General features: G+C 41.6%; 1 protein-coding gene across 1 annotated transcript in view; it reads left to right on the forward strand.

Moving 5' to 3' along the window:
* KIAA1191 (KIAA1191 ortholog) overlaps positions 1-13,511 on the forward strand; it is a gene marked incomplete at its 5' end in the record, with an annotated part of 386,879 nt that extends 373,368 nt beyond the window's left edge. Inside the window, 1 exon segment of the mRNA XM_044069368.1 lies at positions 11,854-13,511. Coding sequence (XP_043925303.1) covers positions 11,854-12,062 — 209 coding nt within the window.
* Positions 13,512-26,931: the final 13,420 nt, after the last annotated feature.

Genomic DNA, 26,931 nt, shown 5'->3' on the forward strand with positions numbered 1-26,931 from the left:
CTAGCAGTTTTTTGTTTTTATATAGTAGACCCATTTTTTTGACTTTTTAATACAATGTTGTATATGGCAGTCAATTTTTAATTGGTCATCAATTAAAATACCCAGAAGTTTAGTGTGAGAATCAGCTTTAATAAAGGTGTCGTCGTGATGAGATGGTAAATGTGGTTTTATGGTGAAAGAGGGATTTAGGGAGAAAAAGGAGGGGTTTAGGATAATGTGGTTGTCAGTTAGCTATTTGATGTTGTGAAATGTGTTTTGATTGATAGAGTGAAAGTTAGAGATGTGGTCAGAGCAGGAGATAAAGGTAGAATTGTCTGCGTATTGAATCAGGGAGGAGGTGGTGCAGGCAGAGTGGAGGTTGTTGAAGATGTTGAAAAGAAGAGGTCCTAGAATAGAGCCCTGGGGGACACCAGTCTGGATAGGTAAGAAAGAGAGGCATGCAGAAACCCATCTGACTGTAGCCTGTTGGAAAGGTAGGTAGAGAACCAGAGAATAGCTGAGGAAGAGAGGTTGAGGTCACCTAGTTTAGTTACTAGTTTAGAGTGTGAGGCGGTATCAAAAGCTTTTGAGAGGTCAACGAAAAGACATGACACCAGTAGTTTATCTGGGGCCTCCACGACAGTATGTGTAAAAGACAGAAGGGCGGTTGATGTGCTATGGTTTGGCCTAAAACCATGTTGCGTAGGGATCAGAAGGTTATTGTCAGATAGCAGTTTTTGACTGCATTTTTCGAGAATTTTAGAGAGTGTCAAGAGAATTGCTGTGGGTCTATATTTTGATGGATCTGTGGAGTTATCCATTTTGTGTAATGGAAAGGTTTAAAGATTTCCAAACGTCAGGGACAGTAGATTCTTGGATTGACCTATTTAAGTTATAGAGACAGGGTAGGCTATCGATTGGGCTGCTGCAAGTTTAAGAAAGAGGGAAGGGAAGTTATCTGCAGAGGGGGAGCATGATTTTAGTTTAAGAAGAGATTTTATGTAATCAGTGGGCACAAGGTTTAAAGAGAAAGGGTTGGCATTGTTGTTGGGAGAGTGGGTGGAAGGTTTTTAATTTGGTCTGTGCTAGTCAGTTTGAGAATTGATTCAATAAAATAAGATTTTAGTAGGGTGGCAGTTTCTTGAGTATTGTTGGGATAGGGGGTTGGGGTGGTGGGTCTCCCAGGACGTAGGATCTTATTAGTGGTGCACCAGAAGTTTTTTTAGGGTTAGAGTTGTGGGTGTATTGGGCCTCATAATAGAATTTTTTTCTTGTCAATGTTAATATGCTTTTTTGTGAGATTTCTAAGCTCTTTATATTTTGGAATAATACAGTAGATTTAGTTTTTAGTTAGTTTCCAGGTGCAGTCCCAATTTTTTGTAAGGGTGAGGGTATCTTTAGAAAGCCAAGGGGGGGGAGGGTACTGGTTGGTTTGGTTGATTTTATCCCAACTCTCCTTAGTGGTGCTAGGGTGTTTAGAATGTCAAGGAAAGTATGGTTGAATTCTAGAACTGCATCATTGAGTGGAATGTGTTTGAGTTTGGACCAGTTTAAAGATGAGTCTATTATTGAATGTTTGGACGTCGAAGGATGGTCTGTGTAAAGATGGGCCTTGGGTATATGAAGGGTGTGTCTGTGTACAAAGATGGGGAGGTGGTCACTCATGGAATCTGGTAGTGTCCCTGGGTTTTCTTATAAGTTTGGATCCGAGGTAAGTATTCAGTCTAAGGTAGTGCTGCTATTATTTTTAATAAATGGAATGAGTGTTGTAATGAGTTGGTTAAAGCCATGGAGATTAATATTGAGGTCTGGAGAGGTGGTTAATGTTTTTTGCCAATCAATATTGACATTTGCGAGTATAATAGCTTCTTAGGGGATATTGAGAGAAATCCATCAAAGGATGGGTTCTAGGATAGGAATATTATTTCCAGGAGGAATATAGATGGCTGTAATAGCAAATGTCTTTTGTGGGTTCGGGTGACAATTCAGAATAAGCAGCTCGGCTGGGTGGAAGTTTGGGAGAGCTGTTGGCAGGGGGGATAAGTTGAGTTGCTCGGAGTACAGTATTGCTGTTCCTCCCCCTTTTTGGTGTTCCTATCTAAACTGTAGATGTTGTAGTGGGTAGTAATATTTCAGTGTTTGATATATGTGGTTTTAGCCACATTTCAGTTAGGGTAGGGATATGTAAAGAGTAATGGGTAATCCCAAGAGTGTAAGTCTGTAATTTTGTTTAGTAGACTTTAAAAGTTAATTGAGTAGATAGTGAGGTGTTTGGTAGCAAAGAGGGTGGGGGAGATTGGTGACTAGTAAGTGAAGGTTTAGTGGTTGGATGTGTGGGGGGCCAGGATTATGGTGGATGTCCATATCAAAAAGAAGAGTTTGTTAGTGGGGTGGATTTAGAAAGGTTGTTATAGTAGGTGAGGGATTTATGTTGAGTTTAGGCGAGGTAAAAGTGAGTATGAATAGTTTGGGTTTAAGGAGTTGTATACTGGAGATGTTAAACAGTGAATGAGAGATTAAGTAGGGTAGGAATGTCTTTATGGGAATGTGTGTGTGTGTTTTTAGGAGATGGCTGTACATAATTCAGTTCTACATAATAGGATGTTAGGAGTGAGAAATAGAGTAGAGGACTTATGAGGTAAAGTAGAAACATGATTGGGATGAGAGTTGTCAGGTGAAGTAGTTGGAATTGTGAGAGAGGTAGGTGTGTTAGGTTTCAGTTAGGGAGATGAAAAGGAAGGAGGACTGAGGTTATAATAGTAAGGAGAAGAGTAAAATAGTGGAAGTGAGTTGCTGAGAATTAGATGGGTAGGTGATTGTGGGTGGGGAAGGGGTGGTAGGTGGGATTAAGGGGGTGTAGAATGGGTGGAGAAATTGTATGATTGGATAATGGGATACAGTGGGTGTAGCTATGCTAAGTTGGTGAAAGAATAAAGCTAAGGAAAGGGGGTGGCTGCGAATGGGGATAGAGTAGGGGAGCGGAGTGAGTCCAAGTGGAGCGGGCCTGGTCAAGGTTTCAGCCGAGGAAGCCAGAAACCATCAGAAATGGATCAAATAAGAGGCCAGATAAGCAGTTAATACAGGTCCTTTGAAACTAATTTGCTATGTCTGGTGTTTAAAGTTTTAATGACTATGTTAGAGGAAGGATAGCATAGTGCGGGCAAAAATACAGTATGGGGGGAAGGGGGAACTGTTGAACCCAGTTTCAAGGAAAGCGGCTGCTGCCCCAGACAGTGGATTTGCTGTAGTAATTAGAGGTTAAGGTAAAAAAATAAGTCTAGTAAGTTAATCAAAGTAACAAAGTATTAGGAGCAGCCAAACACACACCTATAGTTTGGCTCCTCCTAATACTTTATTAGGAGCAGCCAAACACACACCTGTAGTTTGTTGTAATTGTTTCCCTTTCTTAGCCTTGTTTTACAGATGCTTGTTGAGGTTGCCTGTCTTGCTGGAGAAATCAGTAGTTTGGGAAACCATGCTTTGTGGGGTGGGGGGGCACAGTCATCACCAAAGGAGAGTCTTTAAGGTAAGGGGACAGGCCACGCCAAGGGACTGACACAGCTGCAAATTTGCTGTGGTGAATTTGGGAAAGTGCATATCCAGGATGTCAAATCCTTTATTGTGTGAGCTGTTAGGGTGCAGTGCAAAAGAGGTTAACTAAGGTTGGTTTGAGACTAAAGACTAGCCTGAGCTATATTCTCGACACACAAAATAGCTGGTCTGTGTTACTGAATGTGCAAAGCAGCAGCCATACACTTACCAAGTTACTAGTGTGGTTTCAGAGGCGGTTTTATAGCAAAAATTTTGTTTGACTTTCTGTCTCTATACAGGGCATCACTAACCACTGCTGCACAATTCGCAGTGGGTATGTGCCAGACTTAGAGGCACTTAAAACTCAGAAAACTGGCTTCTAAGCCCTCTGTACAATAAAGCAACTGCACTTTCAACTTTCTTACTTGTTTCTCAACTCAGATAGACCAGGCAACCACCTACTGCGAGTAGATGGAATATGCAAGTCCTCTTAATGTAGAAACACACAAAAAGAGATTGCTTAAGAGTGTTATGCCCACAAAACAAGTTGAACAAGGCAATTTCAGGTATTGGGAACCTTTAAAATGATTTAAAGTGTGAAATCCCACAAGCAAAGCAAAAATTAAGCCATAGCACTCTAAAATGGTTAACTAAAGTGCACAATAATAAAATCTCTTCTCTCACAAGGATATAGAGCAGGATCATGAACGTCTGAGTCTGGCAAGGGCACCATGCAAATTGGAGCTCTGGGAAAGGAAGCAGGATCCAATTTGTAGTATGGGAGGTTTACTCAAGAGCAGTACTTGTTTGTTGGGTGGACAGTCAGTATTATGGATATATGGAAACCAGTGGGTGGGCAAAGTACTTAAATAGCTTGCATAATAGACAATAGGGAGGAAAGAGGGAAGGAACAGACTTTTAATTCAGACTACCATAAAGAGCAGGAGAGTTTAAAAAAAAAAGACTAGCTGGAGAGGGATTTGTTCAAGCTAAAGCCAATATTTTAGTCCTGTGACAGTGGCTACAGGTAGGTTAGAAATTCAGAAAATTTAGCTTAATGTCTCTGAGGGGAAAACAGTAGAAAAATAAATAGGCTCTGGAATGCAGTGTTAAGCAAATAAATGATAAGCAGAATGCAAGACTCTAGCTGCAAAACTGGAAGCTAACCAGTTCTGGAGCATAATTCACAGTTCTGCCACTGTTGCAATCCCACCACAGACTAAGGCACCAGTCTATGCTGAAGTTTACCAGTAATGGTCACAGGTACCAGTCTCAGTGAACAAACCACAAAAAGCTGCTCAACAGTTGTAAAATGCATGGGAAAACCACCACAACACGTTTTCTGTATAAATGCAGGGTGTTAGGCAAAGATGAGGTCGCCAGATAAAAAGTCCAATTTATTGAAGTATAAAAGAAAACTGCTGCAACATATTTTCAATGAAAATTAAGATATTAACATTGCTAACTGCCACAAAACGTTAGCAATGTTAATATCTTAATTTTAAGTTGTTGTTAAGATGGTTGTGGTGTTTCAAAGCTACATCACTGCAGAAGGCTCTGCCTTTTCTGTTGCGTGAGCTGATCTTTAGTCCAAGGCAGTTTAGATTGTTGGATGACTTTACTGACATGAGCTGGAGAACAGAATCCTGCAAGGTGGTGTGTTCCAATATATACTTTCTTAGCTTTAATCACAATATATTTACAAAGACAACTGTGTGTGTGCAGAACCTTTTGGTATCCCATTATGAGTGGAGTAGCCCTGCATTTATAGTGAGTATTTGGCCTCTTTAGCTGAGAGAACTGCCTGTAGTAGAATCTTACTGGAAGAGGAGTATGTTCTGGTTAAAATATTGCCTTTTTTAGACTATGCCAAACTGAAAATACTTCCAACATAGCAAATCAAAACCAAGAAATATCTAAATGTTACTGCTCAGTGCTAGAAGTCTAAACAAAAAACTCCATTCCCTAGAAGCTCTCTTCACCCTAGAGAATGGTTACATCTGTGCAGTCACTGAAACGTGGTTTAAAGCTGTGGAGAGCACACCGACAGTGCATGGTTATAATGCCTTAATGCCTTCCACACATTTAGACCAGCTACTACACAGACAAGGACTAAAGGTGGAGGTGTCTAGATTTATGCAAAAAAAGCATACCTCAAGGCTAGTCAGGCAGGGCAATGCACTTGAGGTTCTGCACGTTGAAATCACCATAGACAAAATCCAATACCACTTCTTACACGCTGTATGTCCCCCTCAATGACCCAGGAAACCCATACCATGGATTTAAACTTATTGCAAACACTCACCATCCAACCCAATACCATATTTGTGGGTGACATGAATTACCCCACTATTAACTGGGAATCATATACAACACCAAATGTACAAGCACAGAGATTCCTAGATTTTATAAACACAAACTCCCTGGAACAGATTATCAGTACACCAAGAAAAGGGTGTAACCATACTGGATCTGGTCCTCACTAATATGGGAGAATGCTGCACATCCCATAGTGTAATGTCTTTTCTGATAAGGTTAGACCACAAAATGGTCTTTTTTGAAGTAAAAATAAAACCTGGAACCCCAGCTAACCCTGGAATATTCAGGAGTTACTCTGAGGCTAACTTTCTACTATTAAGTAATAGCCTGCCAAAATTTCACATCCCTATAAACCCTGAGATCAATGCTGCCTACACAGAACTGTTCACAGAAACCCCGCACAACCATGTTAATAGCTGCATAGAGGTAGCTGTACCCACCAGGAAAAAGTAGAGAACTAACAAAAAACAAGCCGCACGCATCAGTTAGCTAAATAACAGAAGGAAGAGAATCATGGCAAAAATTGAGGTGCAGCACCCAGCAAGGTAAAAGCACTCTCGTCAAACTAAACAAACAACTCAGAGCACAAGTAGTCTACCAAAGCCAAATTTGAGGTATATTTGGCCATCCAGGTCAGGGACAACCACAAGGCATTCGTTAGCTATGTCTGCAACCTCAAAGATGTACACAGTCATATCCAGGGCTCTTTCTAAATGGAGCCACTTGTACTGAGCCAGAAGACATAGCAAACCTACTGGCTGACAAATTCAGCTGCAGCTTTACCCCTCTGTCCCCATCAATCTTCCTTGTGGAAATACCATCAAATATAACTCCCCTGCTCTCACTAGGGAACAGATCCTTAATGCTCTCTTGAAGGCCAAGACCACTATCAGCGGGCCCACACAATATCCCAGGATGCCTTCTAAATAGTAAGAAATATGGCCTATCAGACCTTCTGGAGTTGTTTAAGTGTAATTTCCAAACAAGCTAGGTGCCTCATGAACGGAGAGCAGCAAAAGTTACTCTCTGCACAAAATCTACACTTCCTGGAAACTACAGACCCATAAATCTCACTAGTCTCATATGCAAAGCCATGGAAAGAATTGTCATGGAAATGATCAGTAATAGGAAACCTCCAGGCACTGGACCCAACCCAGTTTGGTTTCATCAAGGGCAGTTTGCCTACTCAACCTGGTGGACTACTTTGAGAAGGTCACCAAAGCACCACATGAAGGTATACTGGTTCATGCTGCCTAATGCTGCCTACCCTGACCTGGCCAAGGCATTTCACACAATCCCCCACTTGGGCATTGTTGACAAGCTTAAGAGGTTAGGTACACAGACAAGACTCAGGAAGTTAGAATTGGAGTGTCCACCTCTACAAAGAGATCAGTTACAAGCAGAGTCCCTCAGGGATCAGTCCTGGGACCAAGCCTTTTTGACATTTACTTCTCTGAAGTCAAGGTCAATGTCAGTGGCCTCTGGCTGGCTAAATTTGTAGATAGCAGATTAGGAGCTGTCATTGAATCTCCCACTGAGACAAATATTCTCCAAGAACATTCTACAGACAACTGGTGCCAGAGCCATGGGACTAAAACTAAATGCTAAGAAATGCATAATAGTTTCTAGGATTGATGACTTCCTTAAGGATACTATCATATTGACAACACCACCCCTAAGATTTGACCCAGTAGTCAGGGACTTGGGGGCACAAATAGACCGTAATCTAGCCTTTAACCATCACGTGTCTACAGTTGAGGAAATCATTCTATGTTTTGCAACTTATAAACAGAGGTATGGCATCTAGTTCCAAAGAAGTCATTTTTCCACTGTATTCAGCATTCATCAGACCTATCATAGAGTACAGTGCCCCATTTGATATGTACCTAACCAGGCATATCCAACAATTGGAACGTCCACAATGGTTCCTCACTAAAAGAATACAGGGTGTAAGTAACATGTCCTGTGCAGACCGCCTCAAGGCCCTATTCCTGTATTCTGTCTCCTAGAGGGGAAATCTATGCCTGGCATACAAGGCATTATCAGCCCCCACTCTGAAGGACCTCCTGCATATCCACAAAACAAACAGCACCAGAATTACCTATTCTAAAGATTTAAACCTTGCCTGTGATATAAATAGCACCTGCTGGAGAGATCAGTATGTATCCCAGAGACTACCCCTTCTGTGAAAAGACTTCCCATCCATGTGAAACAGAGTTACCTCCCTAACCCAATTCAAGTGCAGCTTGGACAGTTAGATGGGGAACAGGAAATTCATCCTTGGTTTGGCACGTGTCTCTCTAATGGACGCAGGCAACCAGTTGTCTGTAGAATGTTCTTGGAGAAAATGGTTCATCTCCCAGGCCCCTGCTTGTAAATGTTTCACCTCCCAAGCCCCTGCTTACACTTATCAAAGGTGCCAGAACTTGTCCAAGATTTGGGATTCATGGCTAGGCTTAAAAAGGCCCTTGTCATTAGCCTAGTACACACCAATGAACCTATGAGAGTGTCACCATGGTTTTGATGCCCAGAGATGACTAGAAAGAATTATTGTTTGGCTGACACCTGGTGGTAGTTAACTTCTGGAGTCATCCTCCTAATAAGAAGTAGGTAGTTGAGAATGGGGCTGTCATGCCTGCAGCTTTTGGGGAGGTGTGCACCATCTGTGAAGTAAAACAAGATCACTTGACCTAGGAGAGGCTGAAACTTGAACTGAGTACTGGGCCTGATCAGTTGCAGAGAAGGGCATGAATTTATTTGAGGTGCTGGCCTCTTAGTTGTGAAAGTATTAAGGACTTTACCTATTGATTTTTATTCCTTTGCTCTCTTCACACTCGTGTGTTTTTCCTTGGAGAGTGACTGAGATGTTTTGAAGATTTGTGAGATGTAGAAAATTATGGTTCTGATTTTGAAGACACACTGCTACAGAATAATTGCTGAGGTCTTTTTATGTGGCTTTAATTTCTCTGATCCCCTGCTGATTGCACATAGTTCAGTGTTTTAGAAGGAGCCATGACAAAGCAAGCAGTTACGATGCAAGTGAGGAACCGGTTTCCCTTCCCACATAGACATGTTTTGAGGGTGTAATATAAAGGGTAATATAAAATAATTTATACCCCTTTGAGTGAGACTCAAAGGGGTATAAATAAACAGGTAAAGTACACTGTTAGATTCATCTCAGAAAATCTTGGTTGCTTAATCTCTTTAACCTGGCCAACTTAAAAACTCATACCCACTACTTTCCTTCTGCCCTATCCATTCCCTACTGTATATCTAATATTCACTTCTCCTGTTATCTCTTGTGTTGCAGCTCAAGTGTTCTACAATTTCTACTCTTCACTGCTAAAATTTCCCTCCATACTTGTACATTAGTATGTCTGTTCTTTTGGCTGCACCACATTTATGCCACCTATAACCACCTGTATTATGTATTGTATAATAGTCCTGATTCAGCTTCTTTTTAAACATGCTTGTAAATGTATATACATATTTTAAGTCTGTTTTGTCACTGTATAATTTAGTTATAACTTTAATATTCAATTTCTGTTACTATGTATGTGACCTGGGTTGAGCCTGGAAATGATTTGATTTGATCAGTGCTATTCCCTGTTAAATAAAATATAATCACAAAACTAGGTATTTGGATTGACAGGAAAGGAAATCAACTCGCTGACTCCTATAGAAAGAAAGCTAATCTTAGAAATATAATTCATAAGCTATCGAGCACCTTAGAAAGCAGCATAAAGCCATTCTCATGAGGCAGTCTCTTTCTGTGACAGGAAAGAACTTCATGTTTCTGGAGAGGCTAGGCATCATTGAAGTATGGCATTTCAATCTGAGGCTTGGGGAGATTCTTGAGCTGTGCTGTTCCATAGCCTGTTGGTCCTGCAGTCTTAGCTCATCAGTCTCTTTTCTTAGAGAGAGTCAGTTAACCCCTTCCCCTGTGTGGCTAAGATCTGTCATCTGTTCACTTCACCCCCTGCTATTTCATTTTTATTTTAATATGTGAAATGGTCTTTAAATGGAGATGAGAATGGTGAAGGGGTCCATTTTGGTGGCTGTGATGTGAAGAACTGTGGCTTGACAAACTGTATGACCACCAATTCATTGTACAGGTTATCTGTCAGATTTTACTTGTGTGAAATTAACAGTTATTTTTTTCATAAGATGAGAAATGAAGTTTCTTGCAGTATACCCATTCCCCTGTTGGTGATGGTAAATATGGCATGTTAAGAGCCAACTGGCAGCTTGAAAGGTTAACTCCATAGGATAAGTTGATCCTTCCAATAGAACTAAGTGGTTTAGGTTTACCTGATCTGAAGGGATATTATAGAGCTACACAGTTAAGGCTCATATAGATAACAGAAGGAAAAGGTTATAATTCAAAGTGGAAAGGGTTGATGGTGAAGCAAGGCAGAAGTTCAAGAAAGAGAGAGAGAGAGTGGGTCCTTAAGGAGAATAACAACCATACAGAATATTATATTCATAAAGTAGCAGAAAGTATTCTAAGAACTAAGCCAGTACGAGAATGGTGAAAGGAGATTTTGCCAATAGGGATGACTGCAAGTAGTGTACAGAAAATAGACGAGGGGGCTGGAATTTACTGGAGAAACCTGGTAAAGGAAACAAGATATTGGGAGCAACTAACTCAAGCAGGAGGAGTAATATAATGGGATAAGGCCAGGAAGACATCTGGATTGCAGGCTAGAAGACTGCATTTCCTGCCAGGGTTTGATCTCAGAATACAGGCAAAGAGAAAGGGATAGGGGAATTTTAAGTGAAAGACCTGCTGTGGTAGAGTTTTTATTTGAATCTAGAACAGAAGCAGCTATTAAAAAGGGGGTAATTAGCAGAGGATTAAAATATTGCATGATAACTATAAGTATCAATCATAAGAAGTTAGAAAAAATTGGTAAGAGAGAGTGGAAAAGCAATTCACAAGAAAACAATGGGAAGACATATTTATGCTCCCAAGTATGCAACCAAGTCCAGAAGGTTTAGGATCTTTGCTTCCAAGTGTTTGCATAAGTATTTTTGTACCTCAAGCAAACTTCAAAGAATTTTTCCTCCAGTAGATAATGTTGGAGGTGTGTTGGCGAAGAGAGGTTACTGAGAACATATGTTTTGGAAGTACTGAGAACATATGTTTTGGAAGTGTGATGAGTTGGCAGATTTTAAACATTCCCTACAGACTACTTTATCAGAAATATTGGGTGAGCAAATGGCTATAAGGAAGGTAATGATGGAATATAAGATCTGAATTGTCTAGACATAGTTAAGTCCTTATTAAGTTTAACTCTCTTAGCTGCCAAAAAAGCAGTTACTAAAAATAGAAATCTAAGTCTATACCAACTGTATTTGCAGTACTGCATATTATAAAAGATGAAGAGGTATCTTTCGTAAAGTGAAGCAGCAAATTACATAGTAAATGGAAATTGTGGGAACAGTACATGCATAATAACCTTCAGGAGGAGTGAGGTTTAAGGGAAGGCAAGAATTCACCAATTTGTAATGGTCTGATGATAGCAAACAAAATATATGTGATGCATATTGAATTAATTATTTGCTTTCTTTTCCGTTAACATATGTTTGACTGTGTCTTAGGTGATAATTTAGTAAAGGTATTTAAAAAATGTGTTATACATAGATATGTATATATACACACACACACACACACGTGTTCTGATGTAATGCTCAGAAGAGAAACTTATTGTTTCTGTCTAGAAATTGGTAATGAGAATTTTGTCAGAATAGTGAGACAAAGATAACAGTTTGCATTTATTGTTTCTGAGTAGTAGTACAAATTTTAGTTGCACTAGTGCCATGTCTATCTTTATTAGATTTTATTGGACTGTGAAATTCCGGGGTAGGTTAGTGTGGTTGTATATCTCAGATGTGCATTCACTTCCCAAGGTTTGCCTGTGCCCAGCAGAATGGGACATGTATCATGGTTTATAGCTTACTTTGAGTTGTAATCCCATGCTTTAGCATTTTTTTACAATGATTTTGTGTATTTTCTTTTAGTTGGCTTTGCAGTACAGTCATACAAGGGTGCCCAGAAGCCAACTCCAATGGAGCTGATGCGTGCCCAGGCCACAAGGATTGCAGAGGACCCTGCCAACTTCAGACCCCCGAAGATGGACATTTCAGTTACAGAAGTGCAGAAGCCATCTGCCCGTGCCCACAACCTCAAACCCCGGGACATTAATGTTCTGGCCCCTTCTGGCTATTGAAGTCTTTTGAATTTTGAGTATGGCGTGTAAGCTCAAATAGTAATTTGCCTCCATAAGACAGGGATTTTGCAGGTGGCTCTTTCAAGCCTAGATTGTAGTTACAGCTTTTCTAAGCCAAAGTTTCCACCTTGGTATATGCAGATTATTATTTTTAATATGAAATGAAAGGTTAGCCTTTATTCACTGCTTTACATGTGTAAGTAATATTATGTCATGAGGAAAGGCTTTTTTTCTGTTTTATATCCATGTTCACAAAATTCCTTTGGAGTCTGGACTGTATACATTTTACATATGTGAAGTACTGTAATCTTTTTTTTTTTTTTTTTTTTTTTTTTTGCATACAAGTGACCATTGTTACAGTATACATTTTTGTGAGAACATTGTACCTGCACAGATGGAGTGAAGGAGCTTAATGTTTTATAGTAGGATTGTGCTGCACATGCATTTCAAGGAACTGAAGCAAAAGAACCACTGTATGTCTCTGTTGTCCTTAAAAAAAGTCTTCATTGCACATTCCACTCATCTTAAGTGAAAACTAGTTTTAGCAAATCAATTTATGTTAAATATGATGGGGTGGAGAGGCAACTGGCTAATCTTTTAGCTTTTGGGGAAAATGTCCCAAAATCTGTTAATTTTTGGTGGAAACTATTGTGGAAACATTTTTAAAGGATCAGCTGCTATGCAGTGAAGTGTAAAATCACTGAGGAGCTCACAAAAAATGAGCAGCTGTTGTGTAGGCCTCAGCTTCTGTCTTTGTTTCTAGTATCATTTATCATCACCGTTACTACAGGCAATGTGTACACCATGATTTCAGTTTTAGACTTTTACTAGTGTAGATTTACTGTTTTGCAAGAGCATGTCATTGTCTTCTTGGAGATGACTTTCAGGAAGATGAGCTTTTTGCAAATAAGTCATTTAAAATTATTCATGATGTTGCTTGCCTAAAAGTGGAGCTGAACAGCCTGTGAGGTCAACAGTTTTCACTTATAAAATGTTTGTTGAATGGTTCATCCTGAAATATGATTCAGAGTGCCTGAAGGTACTGCTGTAAGATGAGTCACAGACAGGGAAAAACAAGGCAGAGCTAGAACCTGATTAAAAAGAAGAAGGAATTGGCAGAGTAAGAATTATCACACTTGTATCCAGTGATGTTAGCTGCTATTTATAGTTGATTTGTATAGTCTTTTTATCTTTGATTACAGTTTGAATACTAAATCCAGGTTTTGGTAGAGCTCGACATTGCACATGTATTTAATGGTCAAACGCTGTTTAACTGTAAATGTTGTATGTTGAGTTTTGTGAAACAAGTTCAGAAGGGTCCTTCAGTGCTAGAGTTTTTCTCTTAAGCAGACAGTTGATGTATGTTTAACAAGCATCAAGCTCACAAGCACTCAACAGTTCCAAAATGTATTTACCATGCTGTAAGTTTCCTGTTAACTACAATGGATTGCAGAAACACAGTTTCTGAATATATTTACTGAAAATGTGCACTGTAAAAAAAAAAAAAAAAAAAAAAAAAAAAAGTACTATGATACAATATTTATTCTGTTTTTATCATATCAGTGTATTTCTTAATTTTCCCTAGTATTTGTTAATTATAAAAACAATATCTGAAAGAAAAAGTTATGTTTTTTTTTTCAAATTCTTAATTGAATTTGTTTTGCCTCAGATCTCATTTTAACTCTTCTATTAATTATCACTTGACATAGGCACACATGCACCAATAGAAAAGAAAACAAACTGTATTAACATTTTTCATTTACATTCATTATACAATTGTGTATGTTTTCTTTCCTTTTAACAATTGTAATTCACTCTAACATTACATAAATTGATCACTATGTGCCTTCCCATAAACTGCAGTCCTCCTGTATGTTGTTCTGCATGTTTTGTTCCCACAAATTTCATTTATTTGTATATAATGTGCTCCTCCCCATTTCTAAAGATCCCACCTCTAGTTCTTTTATCTCATTTATAATAACCTGTACTTCCAATTATAGTTGGTTTAGAGTTTGAATTCCACTTTTTGATGTAATTGTTTTTGTTATTAAATTTAGTAAGGCCTTATTATGTCTAGATAATTTACACCCTTTGTCCCAGCTCAGAAAAAAATAATAATTTGGTTACAGCCATTTACTTGCCCAACATTTCTGACCGAGTACTCTGTAGGGAATTTTTTAAATTGCCAACTCATTACATCTCAAAAAAACATGTTCACAATTACCTCTCTCTTTCCCATCACACCAGAAGTATTTGTTAACCTCCCTGGGGAAACATCCTCTGAAGTCTGCTTGGTGTATAAAATACATGTGCAAACAATTCCAAGCAAAAGTCCTAAACTTTCTGAACTTTGTTGCATATGAGGGAGACATGCAGATGCCCTCCCATTGTTCCTTTGTAAATTGCCTTTCTGGTCTCTCTTCCCAATCTTTACCAACTTCGCCTGATTGATTCTTAAAGTTATCATGCAGTATTTTATATGCTCTACTAATTAGCACTTTAACAGCACCTTCTGTTCTAGATTTGACTAAAAAATTTTCCTAGAGCTGGTCTTTAACTTAGTACTCCAGTTTCCCTTTCTGTTTGCATATACTCTGATATCAGTACCGGATAGGCGGTCTCTAACCTGCAGTCCAGACTTCTGCTTGTCTTCTTCCTACTCTGTTACCTTTCCCCCTGTAATTATTTGCTCCCAGTTCCTTGGTTCCTTTTCAGTTTTCTGTAATTAATTTCAAACCCCTCTTGCCTATTTTGTATACCTCTATTTGCAGTTATCCCTATTGGCAAAACCTCCTTTTTTCCATACTCTTATTAGTTTCTTTCTTAGAATAATTTCTGCTACATTAAAAACGATGCAGAATAGTATATTCATATTTTCTTAAGGACCTGTATTGAAAAATCTTACTTTCCTTTCTCCTTATTTCTCAACCCACACCCTCCATATCTTCATCATCCTTTTCTAGTTTTATTTAGGTGGCACAGTGGTGCAGTGGTTAACATTGTCACCTCACAGCAAGAGGTTCTCTGGTTCGATTCTCGGCTGGGGTGCCTTCTGTGTGGAGTTTGCATGTTCTCCCTGTGTTCGCGTGGGTTTCCTCCGGGTACTCCGGTTTCCTCCCACATTCCAAAGACATGCATCTGGAGCATTTCTCTCCGGGCCTCCGCTGAAAACAGGCTCTGTGGAACCTAGTCGGATATTCCCGGTCAACAAATGTTAAATAAAAATAAAATAAAAAAAAAATAAATAAAATTTATAACCTTCTGCTTGTGATATTATATATTAACTGCACAGCTCTAAAACATGCATTCATATCAAGTAACCCTAAAACGTCTTGTCCTATGAGAATGTTTTTATCCCACTTACCAATTGCTCCTTCCAAATTCCTGCAACTTTGTCATCCACAACTTCACCCCTGGACATGTATATAAAACTCAAGGGTCTAAAAACATTCTGACGACTTGTATCTTTCTGTTCATATCCATAATCAAGAGCTTCCAGTTTTTGTATTATCTTTTGTTTAGTCTCTTCCCACATATCTTTAGCTACCATAATAGTGTCTTTTTTACATCCCTACACCTAAATACTTCACCTTATTGTGTCCCCATAAAATATGCGATTGCATAACCAATTGATTTGTGTGTATATATTTAACCACTATAGCCTTTGTTTTATCTTCATTAACTTCATATCTGAAAAAGACCTGACACTGTGTCAAAATATTCTAAAACACTGAAATGTCCTTTTTTGGATTTATCATGTGCAAATTATCTGTAAGTAAAGCTATTTTTATTACCATACAAATTATATGCTTGACTTTCCAAGTCCCGTATTTTCTTTACCAATGGCTTTAAGTTTAAAATAGATAACAGGGAAATAGTACACTCCTGCTTGGTTCCTCTGTTTAAAGACAAACCTTTGGAAAGAAACCCTCCCACCTTACAACTTGCCTGCAATTCCCAATAGGATAGCAAGTGTGGGACTAAAGGGGAAGCCACCCTGTGTAGAAGATGTTAGGGGGTCCATTTTTTTTTTATCTCCACAGAAATAGTTCAGTACTTTGTATGTAGTAAGCTGTAGCACAGACTACAGTTTAAACATAGCTGAAGTCCTTTTTGCTCTTTAGTTGAAGAGCTGAGGGGGTGGGGATCTAGGTTGGAAGCTTGGAATGCCAGAATAAGGGAATGGAGCACTTTTTTTGCTTCTGTCCTTCCCTTCATATATTCTTCCAATTAAACATTTTATTCCATCAGGGAATGCAAATGCTTCCATTATTGCCCTAGTCGTAAAAATCTGACTGTATCAAATGCTTTCTCTGTATCAAGGCCCACCAGCATTAGTGGTATTTCCTTAAATTATGCTCCCTGTGCATCATCCTTGTTCTATTAATGTTGTCAAATGCTTGCCTTCCCCTCACAAAAATCACATTGATGCATATTTATCAATTTTGGCAACATTTTTGACATACTATTAACTAGTATAGATATAAACACTTCATAATCATGGTTTAAAATTGAAATGGATCTATATGAACCTGGGTCTGAAGGGTCCTTTTGTTTTTTATTGGTGTAAGATGTGAAATAGTTATTAGATGTGTGTCAAAGCTTCCAACTAAATACATGTACCACCATGAAATATAATGTGTCCACACTAGCTCAGATGTTCTTCGTGTTTCACTGTTGCAGACATCACATTTGGGTTATCTGCCTGCAGGTAGCCCTCAGTCGGCCTGAATACCAGAGTCTTGGGATTTCTGCGATGGATGCTGTCACTTCTTCCATGATGTCAGGTCGTCAGGGGTATAAAACATGCAGCCGACACCATTACATCAGTCTTTCTTGCCGTGCGGTGCCTGAAGCAAAAACCGTTCGCAAGTGCCGGTCGGCCGCCTCCTGAAATTTTCATTTTTCGAGTTTCAGACATGAAGTCTTCTAAACGATAAGTACCCTGTTGGGGATCCTTTTTTCTTGCTCTAATCGATGTCAGAAAAAATGAATAATCGTCTTGCCTGTGAAAAGCAAATAACTCACAGATTTTCATTCTTACTGCGTCACCTGTTTAGGCCCAGACCACGACGTCCCTCACTGTCGGTTTTGTGCCTTGTTCAGCGCCCAAACTATTTATCATCAGGCTATTTTTGTCTCTAAATCCTTTCGCTCTCTTTCTCCATATACCGAAATGTCTTTGATAAGCCACCCGACTACCGATCTTCCGAAAAAAGTAAGGATAAAGACCAAGACAGACCGCATAGGTCCAAAACTGCCAACGATGCTACCATTAAGCTAGTTGCCAGTCCTCTGGTACTCAGGCGCTTTCACAGCCCCTGATACCTACTTCTACAGATTCACAGGCCTCTACTGAAACCCATTCGGAGTCCGGTATGCCGCGAGATGCTTCTTCGACTGTGGAAGCTGCGGATGTCTCTACCTTGGATGGGTCTGGAGTCGCTGTGCAGGCACCGACTTCTGAGGGGTGTATTCAGGCCTTCCGATTTTCATATTAAACCGACGACTTCGTTTCAAACCAAAAATACCGAATTTCTCAGGCCTAGAGTTCGCACTACGCCTAGGAAACCAATAACCAAAGCACATTCTCAGGCCCACATGCCACAAAAACAAATGCTTAGAATGGCTGGAAGACCTCATTACTTTAATTAGGGGAAGTCAGCCATCCATCTCAGAAAGACCAAGAACTGATTTTCCTTCGGATTCTTCAGATCAGGAGTCTGATAACTCTGATCCTTCTGATTACCAGGACATACCCTTATCTACTTATGAGGATTCTGATGCAGGGGATTCCATTCCCTCTGCTTCCCCTCCAGAAGATTTTTCTTTCGGTGAAACCCTGCATACCCTTAGAGAACATTTCCACTGGGAGAGCCAGGACTACTCTCAGTCCAAAAAGAGACTCTGGAAATTTTTAAACTTGCATCAGCACAGGCCTCTAGCTATCCCTCCTGTTCTGGAAATTGTAGATGATGTCTTCTTGGAATCCAGCCTTACCCCTGATACGTTGCCTCCAGCTCCCAGGAAACCTGACAGGTACTATAGAGTACCTGACTCCCACAAATTCCTCTTTAAGAATCCTACTGCGGATCCAGAGACCATTTCTCAGGGACCTAAAGGCATTAAGGCTACAACTGCCAAAACTCTTACCTTCGGATAGGGATTCTAGGGCTTTAGACAGATGGGGTAAGAAGGTATACACTTCTGCTACTCTTGCCATTAGGGCTTTAAACTGCCAGTTTCATATGTTAAAGTATCAGCAACATAGAGCTAATTAAACAGAAAATGATGTTGATTCCTGATTGTGCAGAATACAAAGATTTACAAGAGTTAATGCATTCTACTAACCAAGTTGGTAAACATACTTTGCAATGTGGGCTTGATGTCTTAGAAGCATCTTGCAGGGCTGCTGTCACTGGGTCTGTTCTTAGAAGGCATGCTTGGCTTAAGGAACAAACCTTGCTGATCATGTCAAAGCAAAATTACTATATGCGCCATTAAACCAAGAGCGTCTATTTGACAGTAAAGCAGAAGTCCTCAAAAGGATGGAGAAAACTAAATCTATGCAAACTGTTAAAGATGTCTTACAAGTACAGCCACCTAGATTCAGTAGGCATTGGCCTTCTAAAAACTGGTCTTTTCCAGTCCCTCCCAGGCCTTCTCAGTCCAAACCCAGGGGCAGCAGACCACCAAGACTACAGTCTCAGGGTATGCACAGTTCTAAGCAATGGAGTGCTCCCACATCCAAAACAGGGAGTAGTAAGCCACCATCCTATGATAAAATTGCACAATGACTTCTCCTTAACTCTTCCAAACTTTACCGAAGTACTTGCACCTTTAGGAGGGAAACTTGCCCTGCATGCCAAAAACTGGGAGTACATTACCCAGGACAGATGGGTCTTAAACATTGCTTCCCAGGGATACAGATTCCACTTCCACTCACTGTCAGCCCTAAGCGGATGGTCAGGTCTCCCCCAAAACCAGTGGGCAGAGGCCCAAAAGCAAGTACTTTATCTTCTCAGTATCAAGGCTATTCAACCTGTCCCAGCAGAACAAAGGGGACAAGGCTTTTATTCCACGCTGTTTCTGATAACCAGAAGAGAAAACTCTTGGCCTTCTATCCTGGATCTGTCTATTCTCAACACCTTTCTGGTGGTTCCAAAATTCAAAATGCTAACTCTCCAACAGCTGCTTCCTATGCTAGCTAAGAACTCATGGCTAGCAACCCTAGACTTCAAAGAAGCTTATCTGCACATCCCCATAAGGGAATCTTGCAGGAAATACTCTGCACTTCCCCCTGGCTTATCTACTGCGCCCAGGGTATTCACAAAATGCCTGGCTCCCGCCATTGCGTATTGCAGGCAGAGAAGAATTCAAATTTACCCATACTTGGATGATTGCCTGATTCAGGCAGTCAGTCAGGAATTGCTACTACAGCACCTGACATTTGTAGAGAGACTTCTAATTTCACTGGGGTACACCATCAACGAAAAGAAATCACATCTGGTACGCAGCCAACCGATTCTATTACTGGGAGCAAGCTTGAACACAACTTTCCAGATGGCATTCCTCACACCAGAAAAACATATTTATTTGACAAACTACTTCAGTTTACTGGCCACCAAAACCTGTCTATCTGCAAGAAAAATACTGCAAGCCCTAGGGTTCATGGCCTCTTGCATTCTACTAATTCCACATGCAAGACTGCATATGAGGAAACTTCAATGATACTTAAAAAAATCTCTGGTGTCAACATTCTCAGGACCTGGAAACAATGATTCCTATCATTCCTTGCCTAAGGACAGAGTTCCTTTGATGGGCAGAGGCCTGCAATCAAAACAAGGGACTCACTTTCACTCTACCCACTGCCGCCCAAACCCTAACAACAGACGCATCAGACTATGCAGGGGAGGCTCACATGACATGTCAATGCATTCAAGGCAAATGGAGCTCAAAGCAAATGCACCTGCATATCAGTCCAAAAGAAATGTTAGCTGTACAAAATGCTCTCTGACAGCCTTCAAAGGCCTTTTTCTTCCAGGGCAACTATTGATAAAGACAGACACCACAGTTATGTGGTACATAAGCAAGCAGGGGGGAACCCTTTCCTACCCACTCTGCAGATTAGCCATGGTTGTGTGGAACACAGCCTTAAGCAACCAAGTGCATCTGCAAAATCAATTCCTGCCAGGCAAACTAAATTTGCTGGCAGACAACTTAAGCAGAAATCTCATGGACCCACATGAGTGGAAACTGGAACCCAAAATATTCAAGCTTTTGAGGAACAGGTGGGGGGTACCAGAGGTGGACCTCTTTGCTCCCCTGCAGAACTATCAATTGAGCAAATATTGCACCAGAACTCCCCACAGCCAAGCTTGGAAAGTGGATGCCCTGTCCTTTACCTGGGAAAGCCTCTCAATCTATGCCTTTCCCCCTCTGCCCCTCCTCTCGAAGGTTCTACTAAAGATCAAACAGGACAAGCCAAGGACAATCCTGATTGCATCAGACTGGCCATGCCAGCACTGGCACCCTCTTTTGTGCTGTCTGACAGTAGTGCCACCATGGCACCTGCCTCAGACTCCTTCCCTGCCGTCCCAGCAGACTGGCCAGATTCTGCACCCTCAGCTACAGACCCTGAGCCTAGCAGCCTGGCTCATCCCTGAACTCATCACCAGCAACCCTCAGTAAGCAGGTGCTGGATGTCATTCTTGAGGCAAGGAGGCCTAGTACTAGAAAATCCTATTTGGAAAAGGGGAAAAGATACTGTTCCTGGAGCCAGTCTCGGGGAATGGACACAACTGTGCCCAGCTTACCTCCTATACTAGATTACAACAGAAATGCTCCACAAAGGCCTATCCTTCTCTTCAGTTAAGATTCATGCCTCTGCCATCTCAGCTCATTATAATACTGAGCCACCCCTCTTCTCTCATCCTCTGGTCAAACAGTTCCTGAGAGGAGCCAAAAATTTAAGACCCCCCCCCCCCAGGAGAGCTCTTACTCCAGCCTGGGACCTTAACTTTGTATTGGAAAAGCTCACACTTCCGCCCTTTGAACCTGCTGCTACAGCAGAGTTAAAATTCCTCTCTTGGAAAACAGCTTTACTTCTAGCCATTACTTCAGCAAGAAGAGTCTCTGAATTGCAGGCCCTTATGGCCGTGGAACCCTTCATTATTTTCTCTGCAGACAGGGTTTCACTCAGGACTAACCCATCTTTTATGCCCAAGGTGGTATCTAGTGTGGCTTTAAACCAGTCCATTCATTTGCCAACCTTTTTCCCTAACCCTCAGAATAAAGGGGAAATGATCCTGCACTCCCTGGATGTGCACAGGCAGCTTAGGTTCTATCTGGACATGACTAAGCCTCTCAGAAAATCTGACCAGCTGCTAGTCAGCTTTGCTGCAGGGGCAGAGGGCAAGGCCATTTCAAAGCAAACCATTTCTAAATGGATAGCACACTGCATCCATTTCTGCTACAAACCCCATTGGAAACCTACCCCACAGGAGATCAGAACACATTCCACTAGGGCTACAACAACCTCTACAACATTTCTCAGGGGAGTCCCCACCAGGGACATCCTGGAAGCTGCAACATGGAGCTCTGTACACACACTCACCAAGCATTACCGCTTGCCTATCTTTTCTAAATTCAGAGCTGGATTTGCCACAGCAGTCTTATAGGGCCTGATTGCCAGCCCCAATGCTTCTTAACTTCCTCCACCCATACTCAACTTTGGGAATCAACCCAAATGTGATGACTGCAGCAGTGAAACACGAACATAGTACAGTTGTGTACACTTACCATAAATGTAGATGTTTGAGTGTGTTCACTGCTGCAGTCCTGGCTACCCTTCCTCCAGCTCCCCCCCCCCATCTTCTCTTTACTTCTCCTATCCTTTTTGTTTGGAATATCTTATATCATTGGTATTTGCCTTTTGCTGGGGGTGTTCCATACCATGTAATTGCTTCCTATTTTGGGGGCTCCTGACATCTGGGGCAAGAAAAACTGATGTAATGGTGTCTGCTGCATGTTTTATACCACTGACATCATGGAAGAAGCGACAGCATCCGACGCAGAAATCCCAAGACTCTGGTATTCAGGCCGACTGAGGGCTACCTGCAGGCAGATAACCCAAATGTGATGACTGCAACAGTGAATACACTAACATCTACATTTATGGTAAGTGTACACAACTGTACTTTATTGCATCTTGGGCAATATGTCAATTCTGTCCGAGTTTTTACTACTAAATTCACATTTTCAATACAAAATATTTTTGTACGTTTTCAGACATCTTCCCACTTTTGTTGCATTTTCCTTCAAGGTCTCTGTGATGCATCCTCACTACTGCAAATCAAGTTCCAATACCGAAATGTACATAAAAATCCTTGCTAAAAACTGATAATTTCTCCAAAATGTTTAAGCTTCATAACAGTGGATGTTCTTCATGTTTCACTATTGCAGTCATCACACTTGGGTTATCTGCCTGCAGGTAGCCCTCAGTAAGCCCGAATACCAGAGACTTGGTATTTCTGCATCGGTTGCTGTCGCTTCAGTACTGATGTCAGGTCGTCAGTGATATAAAAACAGGCAGCCGACACTATTACACCAGTCTTTCTTGCTGAGGAGCCCGAAGCAGTTTGCAGGAGTGCCGGTCAGATGCTACTTGAGTTTTCGTTTCCGAATGGAGTCATCCTGAAGTCTTCTAAAGCTAAGTACCCCATTGGGGATCCCTTTTTTCTTGCTCTAATAGATGTCAGAAAAAGTTAACAATGGTCTCGCCTGTGGAAAGCAAATACCGCACCGAGATTTCCATTCTTACTGCTTCACCTGTTTAGGCCTAGACCACGACGTACCTCGCTGACAGTTTTGTGCCTTGTTCAATGCCTGAACTATTCATCATCGGGCCCTAATTGTCTCTAAATATTTTCGCTCTCGATCTCCGTATTCCAAAATGGCTTCGGTAAGTCATCCAACTACCGATCTTCCGAAAAAAGTAAGGATAAAGACAGAGACAGACCGCACAGGTCCAAAACTGCAGACGACACTTCCATTAAGCTAGTCGACAGTTCACCGCTACTCAGTGAGGTGCTTTTTGCAGCCCCTGATACCCGCTTCTGTGAATTTGCAGGCCGCTACCGAGACCCGTTCTGAGTCCGGTATGCCGCGAGACACTCTGACTCTGAAACCTACGGATGTCTCTACCTTGGATAGGTCCGGAGCCACTGTGCGGGCACTGGCTTCAGAGGAAGTTCTTCGCATTACCGATATTGAAACAAACCGAAGACTTCTTTCGCGTCTTCAATTCTATCTAAAACTACTGAGTTTCTAAGGCCAAGAGTATGAGCTACGCCTAAAAAAACTTGACGACCCAAGCTCAAGCACCTGCTTCCTTGCCACAAAATCAAATGCTTAAATGGCAGAAGACCTGATTATGCTGATTAGGGGAAGCCAGCCTTCCCTGCTAAGAGAAAGAGACCTGTCCCAGCAGCTTTAACTGACCAAGAGTCTGACGACTCTGAGGTTTCTGATTATGAAGACATGCCTTTATCTACTTATGAAGATTCAGATGCAGAGGAATCCATTCCCTCTGCTTCCCCTCCAGAGGATTTTTCTTTTGGTGAAACCCTTCATACCTTAAGAGAGCATTTCCACTGGGAATTGCAGGATTATCCTCAGTCCAAAAAGAGACTCAGAGAATTTTTAGATTTTCCTCAACATAGACCTTTAGCAATTCCTCCTGTTCTGGATGTTGTGGATGATGTCTTTATGTAATCCAGTCTAACTCCTGATACTTTACCCCCTGCTCCAAGGAAACCAGACAGGTACTACAGAGTCTCTGGCTCTCACAAATTTATTTTTAAAAATCCTACTGCTGACCCAGAGGTTATTTCCCAGGGGCCTAAAGGTATAAAAGCAACTACAGCTTAAGAATCCCACCTCTTCGGACAGGGATTCCCGAGCTTTAGACAGATGGGGCAAAAATGTATACACCTCTGCAACTCTCACCATTAGGGCATTGAATTGCCAGTTTCACATGCTGAAATACCAGCAGCATATTTTGGAACTTATTAAGCAAAAATTATGTACCTTTACAGACTGTGCAGAAAATAAAGAATTACAAGAGCTTATGGATTCTGCAAGCCAAGTGACTTTGACACCCTAGAAGCTTCTTGCAGGGCAGCAGTCACTGGTTCTGTACTGAGAAGGCATACTTGGCTTAAGGAAAAGACCTTGCCAGACCATGTCAAATCAAAATTTACTAGAAGCTCCTTTGAACAAAGACGGTCTGCCTGGTACCAAAGCAGAAGTTTCTAAAAAAGATGGAAGAAAAAGCTAAGTCTATGCAGACAAAGAATTTTTGCAAGTGCAGCCTCCAAGATTTAGTAGGCATTGCCCCTCAAAACATTAGGCCTTTCCCGCCCCCTCAAGGCTATCTCAAACTAGACCCAGGGGAAACAGGACCCCTCCCCCAGATTGCAGTCTCAGGGTATGCAGAGATCTAAGCAATGGAGTGCCTCCACTTCTAAAACAGGGAGTGCTAAGCTACCCTCTTATGGAAAGAATTCACAATGACTTCTCAACTCCAGTCCTCACCCCTGCACAATTGCTCGTGTCCCTAGGAGGAAAACTTGCTCATCATGCAAAAAAATGGACCTCCATCACCAAAGACTGATGGGTCCTCAACATTGTATCCCAGGGGTACAAATTTTACTTGGTTCCCAGACCTTCCTCCAAACCAGTGGGCAGAGGCACAAAACCAAATTCAATCCCTGCTCTCCATAAGGGCAATTCATCCTGTTCCTGCAGAACAAATAGGTCAAGGGTTTTATTCCTGACTTTTTCTGCATCCAGAAAAGAGGGCACTTGGTACCCAATCCTACATTTTTCCATTCTAAACACCTTCCTGGTGGTACCAAAATTCAAAATGCTAACCCTTCAGCAGCTTCTTCCTATGCTGTCCAAAGATGCCTGGTTAGCCACCCTAGACCTAAAAGAAGCCTATCCTGCACATCCCTATCAGGGACTCATGCAGAAAATATGTATGTTTCAGGGCAGGATCTATGCATTATCAGTTCTCTGCACTTCCCTTTGGCTTATCCACTGCTCCCAGAGTCTTAACAAAATGCCTGGCTTCAGCCATTGCCTATTGCAGACCGAGAAAGATTCAAATTTACCTGTACTTGGATGATTGCCTGATTCAGGCAGACAGTCAGGAAAAGCTGTTGCAGCACCTGACATTTGTAAAGAACCTTCTAACTTCCCTTGGGGTACACTATCAACAAAAAGAAATCAAAATTAGTCCCCAGTTAAAAGATTGTATTCCTGGGAGCAAGCTTAGATACAGCATTCCAGATGGCATTCCTTACTCCAGAAAACAAGCCTGACAGGCTACTTCACTCAGATGGCCACCAGAACCCAGCTATCCATAAGGTAAATTATGCAGGCCCTAGGGTTCATGACCTCTTGCATTCTACTGAGTCCATATGCCAGACTGCATGTGAGAAAACTTCAGTGGTAATTGAAAAGTCTTTGGTGCCAACATTCTCATTATCTGGAAACAGTCATACCTTGCCTAAGGACAGAGTTTCTTTGGTGGGCAGCAGCATACATCCACAAAAAGGGACTTCCCTTTACTCAACCCCACCCTGCCCAGACCCTAACCACAGACTCATCAGACTATCCCTGAGGGGGCACACAAGTGCTTTCAGGGCCACTGGAGCCCAAGTCAAATTCATCTGCGCATCAACCAAAAAGAGATGCTAGCTGTTCAGCATGCTCCAATAGCTTTCAAATCCCTACTCTCACCAGGACCCCTGCTAATAAAAACAGACACCACAGTTATGTGGTACATTAACAAGCAGGGGGGAACCCACTCTGCAGGCAAGCCATGGCCCTGTGGAACACGACCTTCGACATGCAGATTCATTTGCAAGCTCAATTCCTGCCAGGCAAACAAAACTCTCTGGCAGATGACTTAAGCAGGTATCTACTAGACCCACACAAGTGGCAATTAGACCCCAGCACCTTCAGTCTTCTGACCCTGAAATGTGGGACCTCCGAGGTGGACCTGTTTGCCCCCCCCTACAATCACCAGCTCGGCAAATTCTGCACCAGGACACCTCACAGCAGAGCCTGGAAAGTGGATGCCCTATCCTTCCAGTGGGTAAACCTCTCAATCTATGCATTTCCCCCTCTGTCTCTTCTCACAAGAATATTACTCAAGATAAGACAGGACAAACCAAGGGCAATCCTGATTGCCCCAGACTGACCACACCAGCACTGGTACCCACTACTGCGCAGCCTGTCACTAGTACCTACCCCAGATCCCAACCCTCCTCACCCAGCAGGAGGACAGATCCTGCATCCGCAAACCCTGAATCTTGCAGCCTGGCTTATTCCTTGAATTCTCCCCCAGTGACCAGTGTAAACAAGCAGATGCTGGACATCATTCTTGAAATCAGATGACCCAGTACAAGGAAATCCTATGCTGGTAAGTGGAAAAGGTATTGTTCCTGGATTCAGTTTAAAGGAGAGGACACAGCACTGCCCTCCTTGCCTCTAATCCTGGATTACCTAGCAGATCTACTCCACGGAGGCCTGTCCTCTTCCATTAAGATCCATGCCTCTGCCATCTTGGCTCATTAGAACACTGAGCCACCTCTCTTCTCAAACCCCTCTCATCAAGCAGTTCCTGAGAGGGGTAAACAACCTAAGACCACCAAGGAGAGCACCCAGCCCTGCTTTGGGACATTAACTTTGTACTGGAAAAGCTCACGCTACCCCACCTTTGAGTCTGTAGCATCAGCAGAGTTAAAATTCCTGTCTTGGAAAACAACCTTGCTTCTGGCCATCACTTCAGGTAGAA

The sequence above is a fragment of the Protopterus annectens genome, chromosome 4.part0 (genome assembly GCF_019279795.1).
Source record: "Protopterus annectens isolate FY-2018-M chromosome 4.part0, PAN1.0, whole genome shotgun sequence".
Classification (NCBI taxonomy): domain Eukaryota; kingdom Metazoa; phylum Chordata; order Ceratodontiformes; family Protopteridae; genus Protopterus; species Protopterus annectens.